We start from the raw sequence: 17,890 nt of genomic DNA on the forward strand, positions 1-17,890 counted from the left end.
GCCGCCTTCGTAACCTACTCCATCCCGCGCGCCGACGTGCATCGGCGAACGGGAGAGCAGGTCTCCGAAACCGCTCGTCCTTGCGATCCTGTACGGGAGAGGGCGAATTAGGTTTTTGGGAAGCGCTCTGCGCGACTGCTCAAGCTCTTCATCACGGGTCGCCTTCCGTCCAAGTCGGGCGGTGCTGCCTACCGTCGTCTTCAACGCCGTCTACTTCGACCCGTCGTCCCTATCGTCAACAACGTTGTCATCAACAACGTTACTGCTGCGACATCATCTGCTACACCTCCACCGCCACCTCCGCCAGATCGGTACGTGCGACATACCTCGATCTGTTTAGCGATGGATGCTTTACCGTTTGCGCTGCTGCTACTCATGTTGATTAATGCATCTAGTATGTTCGAGTTTCACATGTTAGTAGTTGCTATCATTATGTTTTATATTCTGGAATTAATCATGGAAATTGTGCCTAATTATCCAACAATTCATATCACTAATGATATCTCTTTTTCTGCCACTATCCATTCATGTTACTAACAAGAATCCTCACCTGATGAAACAACAACAGTAATGCTCTATTCTATTTTCACCCATTTTTTGTCCAAACACAGCAGTCCACGAACTGTTAAACGGCACTACCACCAAGACCCAAAGAGCACACGATGATTTGAAGTATCCGCTATTTTTCTTGAGGGATGAAGCACCCACTCTTCACGGTGCCTACTTCTAATACGTAAACCTGGTAGAAATATGAATTGAGGCCCTGCAATTTTACAATCATTCAGATTGCAAAAAGTTATAGGACCACGGGCGCGGCGTGCCGCCGCGCCTTTGCTTCCTAGTTTTCATTAAACCAGTACACCAATTTACAAGGACAAACCGGAAGTGAGTAGAAAGTAGGAAGCTAAGGGGTTAAAAAAAGCTACACTCTGCCAACTACAACATTTACCAAATTGTACATGGAAGAAAAAGCTTATGGGGCCCAAGAGGGCAAACATGAAACCCCAATCTAACAACGTTGCTCTTCATCCGAGACGGTAAGCCCAAAGACAGTTCGCGGGCACATCACTGAAAGACAAGACAAATGTCTTCAGATTTGTTGAAAGTTTTCTTATTGGGACACTATCACAGCTTACAGACAGCAAAGATCAGGACGGTCGACCAAACTTTGCAAAGGTGGTATCCTCCCCAAATACGTCGAATTCTTTGGCAGTCTAAGAAATGACAAGGAAGAGCGGGCTCATCAGCCCATAGGTTCTGAACCAAGATACAGTAAGAAGAGTGTTGAATGGTCACAAACTTTGGAGCGGCTGGTTTGTGATAACTGAGAACGACGTGAAGGGGAATAGTTGGTGTGATCTGCTCATGTTGTTTTTGTTCTTGTATATCTGAGATGGAAATTCGGTCATTATATGGTTATTCGATTACAAGTGAAAATGTGAGACCTCTTCCATTGTCCAAAGTAACTAAATACGTTTGTCTGTCAAAGCCATTTCTTCTACCGGATATTTGATAGCACGGACGTGCACTTCATAGGAAACTAGGTATCTCTTTAAGAAATCTAATGAAACACATAAAATTTGGTTTATAGAATATGCAATATTTAGTTGACCATAGTAGCCGAGACACTAAATTTAATCGTCATGAAATGGATAAGTATTTAAATTTTTTTATATTTCAGAGGTGTGCGTGATTGATTTAGATAAGGTGAAATCAACCGACTATAGAACCAAATGATATGGATGGCTTGCATGAAAATGTATGCACATTGCGGCATTACATTTTAAAAAATATCTTGTATGGTTACGTATATAAGAGCTCATAATTAACACTGAGTTTAATTTGCAAAGAGTTTATTTGGTTGCCAAAACTATTTGGTGTTCAAGTTGCACATGACTTAACTATGTAATGATATAGCATTAGGGTGCAATATTATCAATCGAGCGGCAAATAAAAAGAATAACATTGCTATTTTAATGGTTAAAAATAGATAATCTAAATTTCTTACATGTAGAGATAGATAATAAATAAGGACTATTATTAGTGGGATGAGGTGGACAAATGATTGACTAAGGAAGTAGGTGATGTGGATAGCTTGCATGTTGAGATAGACAAATATTAATTACACTTAATAGGGTTTTGTTTTATAAGAAGTATAGATATCTAGTCATCTTTGTGGGATCATGGCGTGTCAGTTTTACATCTGGCAATGCGTTAATGCCTTATTAAGTCATGTACGAATACTTTCTTTATTTATGTTAGACACTGGAATACTGGATATACACAATCCTTTTCCATTGTGCATGAGTGTTAAACTCTTTAGCCTTTTCTTTTTTATAAAATGGAGGCAAAAGGTTTGTGTCCTTCATTAATTAAGAAGAAGGAAAATGCCAAGTTAATTGATGGAAAATCGAGAGAACCCCGTTAAAACAAGATCACATGCTGGATCCTCCCAAAATATGAATCTCCGCGACCGCCTCTCTACTTCGACAAACGCAACACACTACAACCAATAAGCCTGATGTATGGATCAACACCTCGCAGAGGAACCCCGTCGAAAACACCAAAAATACGAATTCTGACCAACAACACAAACATTAACAACCTGAGAAGATGAGATATTCATCAAGTAGCTGCGTACGCCTTCCATGACCATGACACAATGGACACATGAATGACCCTCCCATGCCCATGTTGTCGAGCGATCTTCCTAACCACCGCACCTAGGGGGCAGAACGGACTAATAGTATGGGTGATAGTACAGTTTGGAAACTTGCCAAACACTCCAAAAATATAATTTTGTTGAAAGTTTTTCCCTTTCCTGAATAGCTTATGGAATTCAAAAAAAAATATGATATCCCCATTTATAATGAGCTTCCAGCTACCTAGATTTTTTTTTCAATTTACTAAATAAGATGTAAATATACATACTAGTACAATATCAAGCAACTGTTTACAATATACATCATCGAGTAGGTATATATAGAGTTAACAATCTTGTAGACAAAGTATGAGACATATATAACCATACTTTGTCTATGTAACATGTCAATAGCACTGGTGTGTTCTCTGTAGTACTCCAACTAAGCCAACAAACTAATTATGGCATGCAACCGAGGGTAGCCGATCTACACTACTAATCTCTAGAGTTATCGATGCTATAAATGTTGGAGATATGTGTGCGCGCCTACTGAAATTGAATCGCAAACTCTAGGCCCAGCAATCCGCTCGTCGACAGTATTAGCAACCTCTCATTTCTTCAACTGCTCTACACTGCTAATCTTCGTCAACTCTCCAAAAGTTTGGTGTGGGTTGGGGGGCGCCCCCCCCCCCCCCCCCGCCGTCATGTGAATAGCTCCGCCATTGATCTCAGTCCTAGAGCTCCGGACAAAGCAAGGCCGACCATGGAGCGACACGGTAGTCGGTGACGCGGTCAGATGGAGGCAGATGAGGACAAAGAATGGAAGAGCGCGCGGTTGCCGGGACATAGGTATGAGATGGATATACCAGGTGGGCCAATGTGCAGCTGGTGTGATGCTTCGGAGCCACAAAGGAGACGCGATCGCTGGAATGGCATGCCCTCTAGAGAACATAAATTAGTGTGGCAACCGCATAAACAGTGCCATTGTTGAAAGGACTAGAATACTTGAAAAGGATTGGGTTCTTATCGCCATGTATCAAATCAGACTTGCTTGAACTCATACAAGCATGCACTGGAGTCATCGAGATCTTGAGCCCGCCTAACTTAGCCAAGTTCCCTTGCTTATAATTTAAAAGGATTTATAGCTTGCGATGATGATCCCGAGATTTCTCCTTCTGGGGGTAACTCTTTTATCACCTCCATAAAGCACCACTAGGCATTCCTTGAGAAAAATCTAGTTCGATCGATCCAAGCGACCATACGAAGGACACAACTGGCTTTTGTTTATTTACAACAGCAATTTTGTCCTTAACAGATCGTGATAAACCACCTTTTTAGATTAAAAAAAAAGGGAGTCACCCCTGATTTCATTAAGGAAACCAGCGTGCTACATAGTATCATCACACACCTTACAACACATCAAACAGTACACTAAGATATACAGAGTACTTTTTGCAGCAAAGGATGTATTTCTTTCCTTTTTCTACATCTAGTATCTTGATTATTAGGTTCCTGGAGGATTTTAGATGTAAGAAATAATATGTTCTTCTCAATCTGAATGTATTTTTTTTTCATTTTTTACATTTAGGATCTTGATTAGTAGGGTTTCTGAACGACTTTGGATGTAACAAATGTTGGATCTAATTTTTCTTCCTTTTCTACATCCAATCTGGTTCAGGCTAGTTTTGACTTTGGATGTAACAAATGGTGGATGTAATTTTTCTTCCTTTTCTACATCCAATCTGGTTCAGGCTAGTTTTGGATGTAAGAATATTAGGTTCACCTTAAAAAAAATTACATCTGGAACGATGACAATTTTAGATGTTTTCTTGTTTCTTTTTTCTACATCCACTAATCCAGAATCATTTACTTGTTTTCATCTCGAGGTAGAAAAAAACAAGTAGATGACAGATGCGGTTTTTTGGCGTGAGTTTGCGAATGATTTGGTATTTTTTTCTTGTCATGGATTTGGAACGGAACCCACTGATTTGCACGTCCCATGGCTCGTGCCGCAGCCATCCCACGCGGAAAGAAGAAACGTGTAGGACTAGAACATTCTATTATTAGAACGTGAGAGATGTTTTTTTTTTTTGCGAAAAGAACGTGAGAGATGTTAGACTAGTTTATTTCTATTTTTGGGTGGGGCACTCCCTAAGACTAACCGGTGCTAGGGCAATGTGTAGCAACGTCCAAAAGAAAAACAAGTTTGCGGTGAAGAAAACTGAGGCCAAGAAAGAGAGAGGCTACATTGTTGACAAACCACTTAATCGCATCGACAGCCCAAGCCCAACAAGGCCGGGAGCCGCTGTGATACAGTTTAACCCATTTTCCTGTCGTAGCAGTAGGTTTCGCTCGCTCCTCCCTTGTCCTCGCTCGACGGCGCCGCCAGCGCCGCCTTCTTCCACCGGCATGCCGAATCCCGCGGATCCCTCTCCCCCGCCGGAGGAATGCGGCACTTGGACTCTCGTCAGGTAAGCGAAGCTAAACCTCCCCACCCTCCTTTTTCACCGATCCTTATAATTAGTTTTTCTCTACGTGTTTGTGCAGCAGGTCTCCCTTCGGCGGCGGGGCCGTGACTTAGGCCGAGAGACTCACGGACGACCTCATTGTGGAGATCCTCTCGCGCGTGCCCGCCAAATCGCTGTGCCGCTTCAAGTGCGTCTCGAAGCACTGGCTGAGCCTCACCAACGAACGGAAATACTGCAAGAAGCTGCCCCAGACCCTGGCCGGAGTCTTCTACAGCTGCCCGAGCGGGGACGGGTTCCTGGAACCATTTGTCCAGTTCACCAGTGCCACGCCGAGGTGCCGCTCTCCGGTCTGCACCTCTCTCGCCTTCCTGCCCAACCACCAGCGCGCCATCCTCTTGGACGGGTGCAACGGCCTGCTCCTCGTGCTATGGTGCCCCAGTGCACAGGGTCCCGAGTGCTACTACGTCGTGTGCAATCCTGCGACGGAGAAGTGGGTTGCATTGCCGGACCCCAACCAGGTCAATAAGGAGGACGTATTGCATCTGGGTCTGAGTTTCGATCTGGCCGTGTCCTCCCATTTCCATGTGTTTGCGTTCCTGAAGAAGAAGGATGGCTGTGAGTGGGACCCCTACTGGTGTGGAGTGGAGGTGTATTCGTCTGAAACCGGAACATGGGTTTATAAGGATAATGTGTGGAACGGAGATATTATGCTCGCTAATCATCAGTCAGCATCTGTGTTTCTTGACGGCTACATGCATTTCCACGCCTTTCACCGTGAGCCATCATACCGTTGTCTAGCTGTGGTGGACACTAAGGGGGAAACAGCGACACACTTCCGTGTTCCTGGAGGTATCTATCAAGGTTTTATTCAGAAGTCGCAGGGATGCTTGCATTATGCAAATTTTCAGAGAGATGAAGGCAGTGCTGTAATTCGATTTGTAGTCTATGTTCTCAAGGACTATGGCAGCAAAGAATGGACATTGAAGCATAGCAGCGAAACATCATACATATTTGGAGAGAATCTTGCTTACCTTCATCCGCATTTCGAGTGGATTATGATTCATCCGGACTGTAACTTGATCTTCTTCACTGTGGGACATGGTATCTGGTGCTACAACATGGATCGTCGGCAAGTTGAGCTGATCCCTGATACTGAATATTGCATGGGGCCATATCTCCCATATGTGCCGCTGTATTCAGAGTTACCATCTTTGCACGAGTGAATTCAATATGAGATTGCTGGTGCCTTTACAAGAACTGGACAATCGATAGTTTGGAGCAGTGGTGGTTCGGTATGAAGACAAGATGGCTAATTTCTTTAAGATTAGTTAATCAAAATTTCAGTACACTTTCTACTTTCTGTACTTTTCCTTGCCACTGCCACCTCCATGTTTTTGTTCAGCTTTGCATAGTGTTTTTGTGAAGCTACTATGGCCATTTACTGTAAGGCCTGATCAAGTATTATCATGCAGCTTAAACTTATGTCTTCTATTTGCAGTTTGGGATATTAGAATCATCTTATGGACTAAGACCTGGTGTACCACTGTGTTTGCTAAGGATATGATGCCTGTAATCATTTTCTGACCGCTATATGTGTTTGTTGATGGTGACTGAAACACTTCCGGTGAAACAGTGCTACTTTCCTTGGTGCCAAATGCTAATTACTTATTAGCGGGAAACTAAATGCTAACTAATCGTGTCCTCTTTTTGTGGGAAATTAAAAGCTAATTACTCGTGGCATGTCCTAGCAGAACATCAACAATAAGAATGTTCTTTATCTTTGGAGCAGAGAATTGCTTTAGTGGACTAATGGTGAAAAATCTGTTTGCTTGTTGGTATTTATTCATGTACGTAGATGGAAATCATCTGCAATAAAAAACACCATTCACTTCCATTTTAGTCTTGCTTCTAGTTATATGATGTCTGCAATGCTGCACATCGCTTCAGTCCAGTGCAGTTCTGAAAACAGCAAGTGTCTGTGATGGCTCGGTATAGTGCAAGGCCTGATTAAATATTGTCTTGCAGCTTAAACTTATGCCTTCTATTTGTAGTTAGATATGTGTTTGTTCAAACAAATCTTATGGACTGAGACTTAGTAAACCATGGCCTGCCTGCTAATGGTATACTGTTTGTGACATTTTCTTTACTGCTAGATATGTGTTTATTCATGGTGGAACACTTTGGATGAGACAGTATCGCTTTCTTTGGTAAATTCTAATTACCTTTTTAGCGAGGAACTAGATGATAATTACTTGTGGCCTGTTTTATCAAAATGTTTTATTCTTTCAGTGGACAATTATTTTTGGAACACACAATCGCTTCACATACTAATATTGGATTATTGGGTATAAAACCCTCCTTGTTTGTCGGTATTTATTCACGTACGCGGGTAGATTAGAATACTTAGCACTAAGCAATGTCTTACTATCCAAGCTAGGCATGCTTTTAATTATTTGATGCTTTTAATGATGCTCCAGTCCGGTGCAGCTTTACAACGTTGTTTCTGAATTTCTAATTTTGGCGTCCTATAATTCTCAAGCAGCAAGCGTCTGTCTTGTGTAGCAACAAGGCTGCGGTTTCAGCTTCCAGCCTCCCAAGACAGACCAAAATCATCTTTGTGTTCCTTGTGTCAAAACACGGGACTTCTTTTTTTTTTTTTGTTGATTTCAAGGGAGACAGATAGATGGTAAGGACCAGAAAGAAACATTGTGTGGGGTTTTTTCTGAACCTGTATTCTGGGTTGTGTTTTTCTGAACCTGTATTCTCGTTTGCCATGGTTACCTGTGGCCTTGGCCACACCAACAGTAAGTTGCGTAGACCGCTCCTTTTCCTCTGTGGCAGTGACCATTCTTATGAAGCAAATTGATGTTTCGTCTGATATTTGCTTCTATTGAATCCTTCATTTTCTCTTTGAAATCAAATCAAATTGGTGTTCACCGGTAGCTTCCTTCTATTCTGCGCGCAGTCTGTCTATTGTTCTGCCTGTGTCGAGGCTTTGTATGTGGAGAGTCGTCTCCTGCCCGTAGATGTTGGAACTTCCCATCTGTTGATCATCCAATCAAGCATTTTACACTTTCTTTGTTACAGAATAAAAAAAAAAGCTTTCAATGTAAGCTGGGCCCATAGAGGGTATTTTTTATAAAAAAAAAATCAAAGTGCAGATTGTTGAAATCTCTATCTCTACTTACTTAAAAAGACTAAACTGGTTCTTATTCTGCCCAGCCATACGTCAAACCTTTCGTCGTCCCCCTTCGTCCGTGTCGCCTCGTCCCTTATGGGCCTGGCCCAATTTCATTATCCTCTATACGGAAGGAGGAAACCCTTCCGCAATCGCCGCTCCGCTCGCCCGTAGATCTTCCGCCTACCGCCGCTCACGCCGCAGTTGAGAACCGCGTCGCACGTCCTCCCCAGATTCCAGCGCCGCCGTCACGACCCGGCCCCATCTCTTCCTCCTGGCTTGCTCCTCGCACGATCGGCGGTTCTGGAATTTGGGCGAGCGGTTGCACTGGCGATTGCTGCTGGCGGCGAGCGGCTTCACCCGCGATTGCAGCCGGCGGCTGAACCTGGGATTGCGGCGGGCGGCTGCAGCTGGGGACAGCCGCCAGCGGTTTCGGGGCAAGCGCGCGACCTAGCCGGCGCGCGTCGCTGCGGTAGGCTATGTGTGCGGGCGGCCTTGTACCCGGCGGCAACGGGTGGCTCCGTGGTCTCGGGATTTTCATGGGCGAGTGGCGTGGTTTGGTGAGCTCGGTACCCCTATTTTGGCCACCACGGCTGGTGGGATCGGTGGTGTTCGGCGCGAGTGGATTCGTGCGAGCGGAGCGATTATTCTTCTCTGCCGGCGTTCTTCTACTGCTATCACGGTATGAGGAATCCTCTCGCAAAATCATACCTCTTTGCCCGATTTGCTTTTACTAATTTTACCTGGCAATTTTTTGGATCAGGATTTCAGCGGAAGGGGCATGCCATGGAGCCAGGGAAGATCCTTGACTCCTCGTTGTTAGTGCTCCTTACCATGGCTGAGATTGAGTCCACAACACGCTTGGAACCAGCGCCGCCGGCTGGAAAAGCAGCGGCTCGTATGCCTTTGGGGTCTCATCGCCGGCTGAAATCGAATATGATCATCTCACCTCGACATCGCTCTTCATGAGCACCCACCGTCCCCTAACTCCACTAGCCGCTGAAATCAACCACCAGCCTCTGTACCTGAGTTCCCCAACCTGCAGTTCACGTCCAAGATCCGTGACATCCAGATGTCCCCCAAGGTTTGTTATGAATGATTGTTTTGTCTGTAGCAGCATTCTGGATTGTGAATGACCATGACATAACATTCTTATTTTGTCATCTATTTTTTTTATCGATTCTTTGATACGGTGAATTGGTACTATGCAAGTTACCACAATTGTGCGATTGACATAGATGAAATAGTGGGTGATCCAGTTTCAATAGATCCAATTGCAAGTACTCTTATTTATGTTCTTGATTAGATCAATTGGTCAACATAAGCGAAAGAGGTTCTAATTCATGTATATTTTCATGTACGGCAGCCAAATTTCTGCTCGGTCCAGATGCATCACATAATTTTCTTGTTTTAGTTATCACGCATGACCTGTTGTTTATGTAACTGCAAATGCGAGTTATATTTATTCCAATTAAAGCTGGTGTTTGCTTCTTAATACATGTTAAAGGCATTTCGGCATATTTTTTGTACACAAGTTAAACTAATTGCAGAAAAAATGCTTCCTTGCCGTTAAGTATGTGAGTGTTCCTAATTGGATAGTTTTCTGTATCAAAGGAATTTTGTCGGCTTGCCTTTTACTGTCCGTTGACAATGATTTATGTGGTTAGCTGTTACTTCTCTATCTCTATATACTACTTAAAAAGACTAAACTGGTTCCTTATTCTGCCCAGCCATACGTCAAACCTTTCGTCGTCCCCCTTCGTCCGTGTCGTCGCCTCTTCCCTTATGGGCCTGGCCCAATTTCATTATCCTCTATACGGAAGGAGGAAACCCTCCCGCAATCGCCGCTCCGCTCGCCCGTAGATCTTCCGCCTGCCGCCGCTCACGCCGCAGTTGAGAACCGCGTTGCACGTCGCCGCCGTCACGACCCAGCCCCATCTCTTCCTCCTGGCTTGCTCCCCCTCTGTCGCATCTCCTCTCGGCCCCTCAGACCTCAGGTGCTCGCGGGGACGAAGTCATTGCCCTCGCCTACCTCTCCTTCCCCAAGGCCTCGCGCAGGGACCACGCACCACCACCGAGCTCAGAGGCGTCGAGATGATGGCATGGCGCCGAAGAAGCACTTGTGGATGAATCCCGTTTGCATCAAGCTCACCTGCTGCCCCATCCCACTGTGGATTCTTCTGCGCCTCGCCTCCCTCGCCTTTCGTCCCACGCACGTGATTCCACTGTCTTGCCGTAAGGAGTGCGGAGGCCAACAACACCATCTGCAGCCCAGATCTGATGGATGCCGCGGCCGGAAAAACCATCGCCGACGACTCACCTAACCGTGTCGGGCTCGAATCAGGGCTCCCTCGGATCGGATCTGTTGTTTGACGGCGCCGATGACCAAAACCACCCCAAGTCGTCAACCCACTCCGTCGGTGGCGGCGAAGATGAGCGGGTCGGAGCTCGACCCGAAGTGTGGAGAACATACATGGAAGGTCCTCGAGCATACCATCCATGAGATCTACAACCACAACACCAGTGGCCTCTCCTCCGAGAAGGTATACATGTCGGTTCTCCAATCCTCCCCAATCCCCATCCAATCCGCCCTAAGCTAGCATGACTGATCTTGCCATCACCACCGCTGCCGCTTGCTGCCCCTCCTGCTTTAATATGGTTCTGAGGTATGTGATAGTATGCAATATTAACCAGCATGTGATACTCTTGTCCTGTATGGAGTAGATCGGTATTCATGTCCTGTATAATATAGTGATGGCAGAAATTGATCTCTATCAGAGAGAATTTCACTTGATGGAAAATGACCTACCGACTTTACAGAAATAAAGAACTTTTTTGTGGCATTGTGCATGTAATCCATTGCCAATATTATTAATGTTTGAACCTCTGGGTATTGTTCGTCAAGTTGTTGGGCAGACTGCGATATTTGAATGATTCCATCGTCTTTGGTGAGTTTATGGCAGTGAAAACTCAAATTGAATGCTTCTATATTTATGTTTGAACCTCCGACTTTTTAGTGGTGCACAACTGTGTATCTAGGTTCTTATACTGCAAACATTTGCCATCTGTGTCTATCGTGATGGTGACAGTTTTCTATTCAGATGTGTGATCATTTTATTTTGTATCAGATTGGTTTACTTCATTTTCAGCAGTACATATCATTATTAAATTGCATGCAGTAATTTACTCGTACTTTGCATATTTGTCTGCTTATAGCGAGAAGCGAAAACTGTTAAATGCATAATGCTTGCATGTACTGCAATACACGTGTGATAGTTTTTACTATACAAAACATTCAAGATAAGCAACGTGGAGGCGCATGCCCATGTATATCTTCGGTTGTGAGGTGAAAATAAATAGCAGAGATGATAAATTGTTCTAACTCTGGCTATTATTTGACAGACTTTAGAAGAGGGTAGTTTTTCAACATGAGTAATTAAGTATACCCTTATGTAAGCTATGAGTCATAACATTGGCGTAATATGAGCTTACCTATAATGGATTTCTAATAAGCTATGTCATATGAACTAACTAGCCCATATATGACATGGCAGGTGTTCTAGAATGAGATGGTATGTATGTACACAATGCTTCAGAGACATTTATTATTTGCTCATACTTCCATAAAGAAGTAAAGGTATAGTTTCTTCATGCATACCATCTGATTCCTCACTACTCTTGAATGTTATGTCCAATCTTTTCAAAGATTTCCATTAGTTTTGTCATTACCACTCTGACACCACTCTCCTTGTCTTTGTTAAGGCTATTTTAGCCTCTTTTTTCGAGAAAACGCAAAGGACCTTTGCGCTTCATTTCATTGAAAAGAAAGAGTTGTAATTACAAATCTCCTAGGAGACGGTGATACAGGGTAGGGGATGGTATGCCTAGTGCACATCCCAGCTGGTTGGAAGGACGGCTCTCAGTCCTAGAGCACCCGCCCTTGCCCAGAGACAAGCTTCTTCCTTGATGTTGGCGAGCAGTGTCTGCGTCGATGGCTGGGCCCTGTCAAACACGCAGTCGTTTCTGTGTTTCCAGAGCATCCATGGTATGAGCAAGGAGGCTGATGCGAACCCTTTCCGAAGCGGCTTTGGGAGTGCAGGCTTGACCTTTGCCATCCAGTCACTGAGCGAGGCGTCCTCGGCGCCAGGGATCCTACATGTCATCCGAAGCCAGGAGAGCACCTCATGCCAAACTTGCTTGGCAAACGGGCACTCCAGCAGAAGATGATGCATAGTCTCAGGCAGCTGGTCGCAAAGCAGGCATCTGGGGTGGTGCTGCAGCCCTCTTCGAGCAAGCCTTTCCGCGGTCCAGCAGCGATCTTGGAGGGCCAGCCAGAGGAAGAATTTGACCTTCTGGGGCGCCCAGGTGCGCCAGATGAAATTGGCCGCGGGGCACACCGTGGACCCGTGGAAAGTGGCCATGTAGGCAGATTTGGCAGAATATACTCCCGAGGCAGTCCACTTCCAGTTGAGCCGATCCGGCTCACCGCTGAGCATCGTGCCCTCGATCCTTCGCCAAAGGAGTAGGTATTCGCCGATCTCTTGGATACCCAGGTTGCCGTGTATGTCTGAGGCCCAAGTGTTTCCCTGCAGCCCATCGGCGACGGTGCGGGATTTGCGGCGTCTTTTTGGTATGCACTTGAACAGCGATGGCGCGATCTCACGCACCGAGCGGCCCTCAATCCATCGGTCGTCCCAGAACTTGGCGTCGCGGCCATTGCCGAGGATCATAGTCGTGGAAGCGAAGAACAGGGCCTGTTCTTGATCGGAGAATTGAAGCTCCAGGCCATGCCAGGCACGCCGGCCGTCCGTTCTGCTCAGCCATAGCCAGCGTAAGCGCAGGGACATGCTGGTTCTCTCCAGGTCATGGACCCCCAGGCCACCGTAGGCTAGGGGACGGGCGACGCGCTGCCAATTGACATGGCAGTGCCCGCCATTGGCGGCCGCTCGTCCCGACCAGAGGAAGCCTCGCTCAATCTTGACGATGAGCTTGAGGATCTTCTTGGAAGGAGCCAGGACAAGCAGCTGGTGAATAGGGATCGCACCCAGGACGGATTTCACCAAGGCGAGGCGGCCAGCCTTGCCCATGAGGCCGGCCTTCCAGGTGGGTAATCTGCTTGCCACCTTGTCCACCATCGGCTGCAGTTGTCCGCTCGTGGGCTTGCGGATGGTGAGCGGAATGCCTAGGTAAGTGATGGGCAGCTCAGCGACAGGGCAGTCCAGCAGGGCGATGGCCGGCGCCGCCTCCTCTGGGGCACAGCGTATGAGAGTGGCCGTGCTCTTGCCGTAATTGACGTGCAGTCCCGACGCGCGGCCAAAGAGCTCGAGCATGGCCTTGACGGCCTCGATCTCCTCCCGAAGCGGGTGGCAGAACAGAATGACGTCGTCGGCGTAGAGCGATATCGATGGTAGCACGCGACGTGGGTGTAGCCGGCGTAGCACTCCGAGCTCGGTGGCGCGGCGGAAAAGCCGTCCGAGGGTATCAACAGCGAGGACGAACAGCTGTGGGGACAGCGGGTCTCCCTGGCGTAAGCCACGGCGGTGCCAGATTGGCGGACCTGGGTCGCCGTTGATCAAGACTCTGGTGCTGGCGGAGGCTAGGAGCACGGCCAGCCACTCCAAGAAGCGATCACCGAAGCCATATTGCCGAAGCGCCTCGAAGAGGAAGGGCCATGACAGGGAGTCGAAGGCGCGGGCCAGGTCAAGTTTGATGAGCAGACGTGGGCTCCTCAGTTGGTGCAGCAGGCGAGCGCTCTGGCGAACCAGCTCGACAAGCTCGTCAGCCCCATCCAGAACGCGTTCATCGCCGGCAGGAGCCTATTTTAGCCTCTTGTTAGTGACCATTTTAGAATTTACTCTTATGTGTCAAATTTTCAGTGCTCCAGTGGTTCGACCTGTTAGAAACAGGTTATAATGTACTCATTTGTTGGGTTAAGGTGCACCAATTTTAGAAATTTAATCACTTTTATATAGTTCAGTAGTTGTCAAATACTATTTTATTCTATTAATTTTGCAGGTTATGATGCTACTACTTTTTAAGTTTCAGTATAGGTCAAATAGTATTTTTAAGTTTGAGTATAGGTTAATCTTTTCATGCTTTGGTGTCTTTGTTTTCTTAGGATTCTACTACTTTTTAAGTTTGAGTATATGTGACATGAACTAATGTGGACGTTTATATCATTTATTAATCTGATCTTTTTTCCATGACAGGCATCCATAATGCCAAGAAGAAAAAGTTTGGGGCCATAGCAGGAAGATACTTACATGGATCTTCTTGCTGCATTAATAGCCGGTTAGTTGTGAAGTTTGGCCTCTCAAGTAGTCTAATCCTCGATAGCAACCATAGATTTTCTTTTGTTACCTAAGGCTGGTCAATATTTGTATGGCGTTTGAAGTTTACATCATTCCTACTAATAACTAAGTTTACTCAGAAGTGTTCCTCTCTTTCTTGTAGACGAACATAGGTGTATGTACTACTGTGAATGCAGGAGAGCAAGCGTCAAACATAATATTTCACTTTTCGGAGCCGAAGAGAAGACGACCAGAGACATGAATCTGGCAACTTCAGTATGAGGGGCTCAGTGACCATTGAAAGAAGTCTTGAGAAAATAACAAGAGAGGTGTTGTACAAGGTGACCAAGAAAGGAAGCAGAAAGTCGACTAGGGACAGGATTTTTCCCACATGAATCAGAGGTACAAAGTCAAGTTTCCCTTGCTCCATTCTATAATTGCTTCACTATATATGATCTACTGCAATACTAGGGCTACAAATTTGTGATGTGTAGAGATGAAACCACTAATTGCGTATGAATTGCTTCAGGTACTATTCAGTTCCCTTTTCTCCCTTTCTTTATCAACTTCAGTCATAAATACATGGTGAGGTATTTGTTGTGACTTATGCTCTATTCAGTCAGAAATAAATGCGGAGTTATTCTACATGATGTGCCCTGATTTCTTACTTTCCATGTATTTATTTCCTGGGGGCTTATCAACCTTTTTCCAATGAATTGGTAATATCTATGGCTGCACTTAATAGTTGTTATGTAGGCCAATTGCCTCATGGACCGATATGCTATTCGACAAGATGTGCCCTCATTTCTTATTTTCCATGTATTTAACACTTGATGTTTGTCCAATTTATTGAATCACCTCTGATTTTTGTATCTCAGTTTAATTTTTCTCTTTTTTTTGCTAATTATGATGTAAGTTTCTGAGAGTGTTGGCTGTGATGCACCGATTTCAAATCAATAAAAGGAGGTAATCTATAATAACCTTGTGAGCAGAGGTAATTATCTCTGTCTCTTTCACATGATGTATTTAAGTTCTACTGTATTTTGAAGCCAGTCATGTATGTCTCTTGGAGTGCTGTTAGTAATGACTTAGTAACGATTTACGCTTAACCATTTTACAATATGGGATGGAACTTTGTGCAAGTTTTAGATGATTTACTTTTCTTTTGGTCCACTATGAGGTGTGAAGTGGTAAAGATCAACTATTCTCACTTCTATGCATGACTTCTGGAGAGGTTACTTTCTTGCTCTCTTAAGTTTGATAATCTTACAGTACTTGGTAGATGGACACTATGCATTCAACTATCATCATTATGTTACAAAGTAGTATTCTGCATTCAACCTTTGTACATTATAAGATGGCATTCTGCACTGACATACTGACATGTTGTTTAGAAGATTGTCATTCTCCTGCTCCAAACAAATGGCATGCACAATTTAAATAATTCAATCTATGCGCCTGGGTTAAGCATGTAGCCATGTTTTCGCAAAGGTTGATTATACAATTTAAATGCTTTATTCCTATGCAATATAGTTAAATAAATTTGTCTGGCGTTTACGAGCATTTCTGCTTGAGAACAACCGAACCAAGCGTATATTGGTGTCTATATTATAAGCTCTATTTTATGTTTGGAAGCTAGAAGCTCATATACTCATATTTTGGATTCAATAATTTGTTGAACTGGTTATTTAACTGCTGCAAGACACAGATATGTTCAGCTTTCAATTTTGAAAAAATTCCTATCTTGTTTGACCCCACTGGGTTGGTAATCCTGCCAAGTTCCTAAGGAAGCTTACAGTGGAGGAGATTGCCTTCATCTCCCACTCAGCAACCAACTACTTCAACTTAGCTCAAGTTCATGCAGCCGAGAATGAAGAGCTTCGATGAGATTGAGCTTGAGAAGAAGTTGAGGAAGAAGTTTGCTCACAAAGACGAGGAGTACGACTCGATGCTTGGAGTGGTCCGCGAGATACCTCCGCAGCTCATCCTTAAGGCGGCTGCCATTGCTCATTGAACGTTTTTCTCTTGTCAGGCCCCTGGGGATGCCTTGTGATGTTACATGGTGACTTAGAACATTTGACGTATGTCTGGTGTTGTTCTCTGTTTTTTCCCCAATAAGATTTGGGTCGAGCAATGTTGTAGGATCGACCATATACAGTACATCTCTTTTCTATTGAAATGAAGAGAATCCTGGTTTCACTTTTGCACATTCGGAATGTAGTGCACTGTGCACATTATTGAAGAAGTGATGTTTTGCACCGAAAGGTGCCTGTAGTGGCGTGTTTGCCTTTGGAAGTCTGATCCCTCTGCCCCATGCAGGAACCGCATGTGTTTGACATCATCTGCTCAATGTCCTATGATCATCATCCGTGGTTGAATGCTGGTAGTACACATTTCTTTTTCTAGATATTTTGGTTCAAATTTCTTTCTAAATTTAATTATTTTTGTTTTTCTGGAAATGTGTTCAGTAAGTTAGACAAAAGGAGTAGCCACTGAGAAGCATTATATCTTCTGTAGAACAACATAAGTTTGTCCTGTTTGCAGATAATTTTATGGATTGATTTCTCTATAGATAATGCAATAGGACGTGTAGTAGAGGTAGTAGGAAGGGAAGACATACCATACCTTACTATGTTGTAGATAATAGTGCAATTAATAGCTTGTACTGTGGCTTGACAAAACCGAGTGTATATTGCAATAGCTTGTACACTGATTTGCATGTGTTCTCTACCCCATATTGTTGGTGATATGGTATGATATTGTAATTATCTTTGCCTTCTATGAGGCTATGGGTTTTTGAAAAAAATAAATCATATATTTCATATTTAGAGTACTCATGTCCTTCTAAGAACCGAGTCCAAATCACATGTGTTGCTAATTATTTTATGCAATAATGGCTAATATGATGTCAAGTCGTGATATTTGCAAATGAGACACATGACGTTATGAAAAGGGATATCAAACTATAAGTAGATGAAGGGTACCAAAAAACCAAATTACATTTACATTTCTTGTTTTCTCGTGGTAAAGCACGAACATTTAACTATTTATTGATACACATGTATTAGTAGAGTGCTTATTTTATATTTAAATCATGTCAATTGTATCGTAGTTAAAATATGGTTTAGTCTTAGTTTGGCAACAAAGTTTTTCCAAAACTGAAGTATTGCAAAAACTGAAGTATTTCAGTGCACGGTGAAGGAATACTGCAGTTTTGTGATACATTAGTATTTCTCTGTTTCGACAAAAACTGCAAAGTATTTGGAGAATGTTGTTTTACCGTCCATTTGACCGACTGATGGGAGTTGTGTGA

At 44.3% G+C, this 17,890-nt stretch overlaps 1 protein-coding gene and 1 long non-coding RNA gene across 2 annotated transcripts; both read left to right on the top strand.

Annotated features, from left to right (window-relative positions):
* Positions 1 to 4,816: 4,816 nt before the first annotated feature.
* Positions 4,817 to 6,332, top strand: LOC127315039 (F-box protein At5g07610-like). The gene is made up of 3 exons (XM_051345575.1): positions 4,817 to 4,891; positions 4,987 to 5,112; positions 5,223 to 6,332. Exons 1-3 carry the CDS (start codon positions 4,817 to 4,819, stop codon positions 6,330 to 6,332), a joined length of 1,311 nt encoding a protein of 436 aa, XP_051201535.1.
* Positions 6,333 to 8,374: 2,042 nt separating this feature from the next.
* LOC139834229 (uncharacterized) lies at positions 8,375 to 16,927 on the top strand. Its single transcript, XR_011749809.1, has 5 exons — positions 8,375 to 8,969; positions 9,051 to 9,371; positions 11,842 to 11,924; positions 14,497 to 14,578; positions 14,741 to 16,927. It is a non-coding gene; the product is annotated as an uncharacterized lncRNA (long non-coding RNA).
* The last annotated feature ends 963 nt before the right edge of the window (positions 16,928 to 17,890 follow it).

Source organism: Lolium perenne, chromosome 7 (genome assembly GCF_019359855.2).
Source record: "Lolium perenne isolate Kyuss_39 chromosome 7, Kyuss_2.0, whole genome shotgun sequence".
NCBI classification, from domain to species: Eukaryota; Viridiplantae; Streptophyta; class Magnoliopsida; order Poales; family Poaceae; genus Lolium; species Lolium perenne.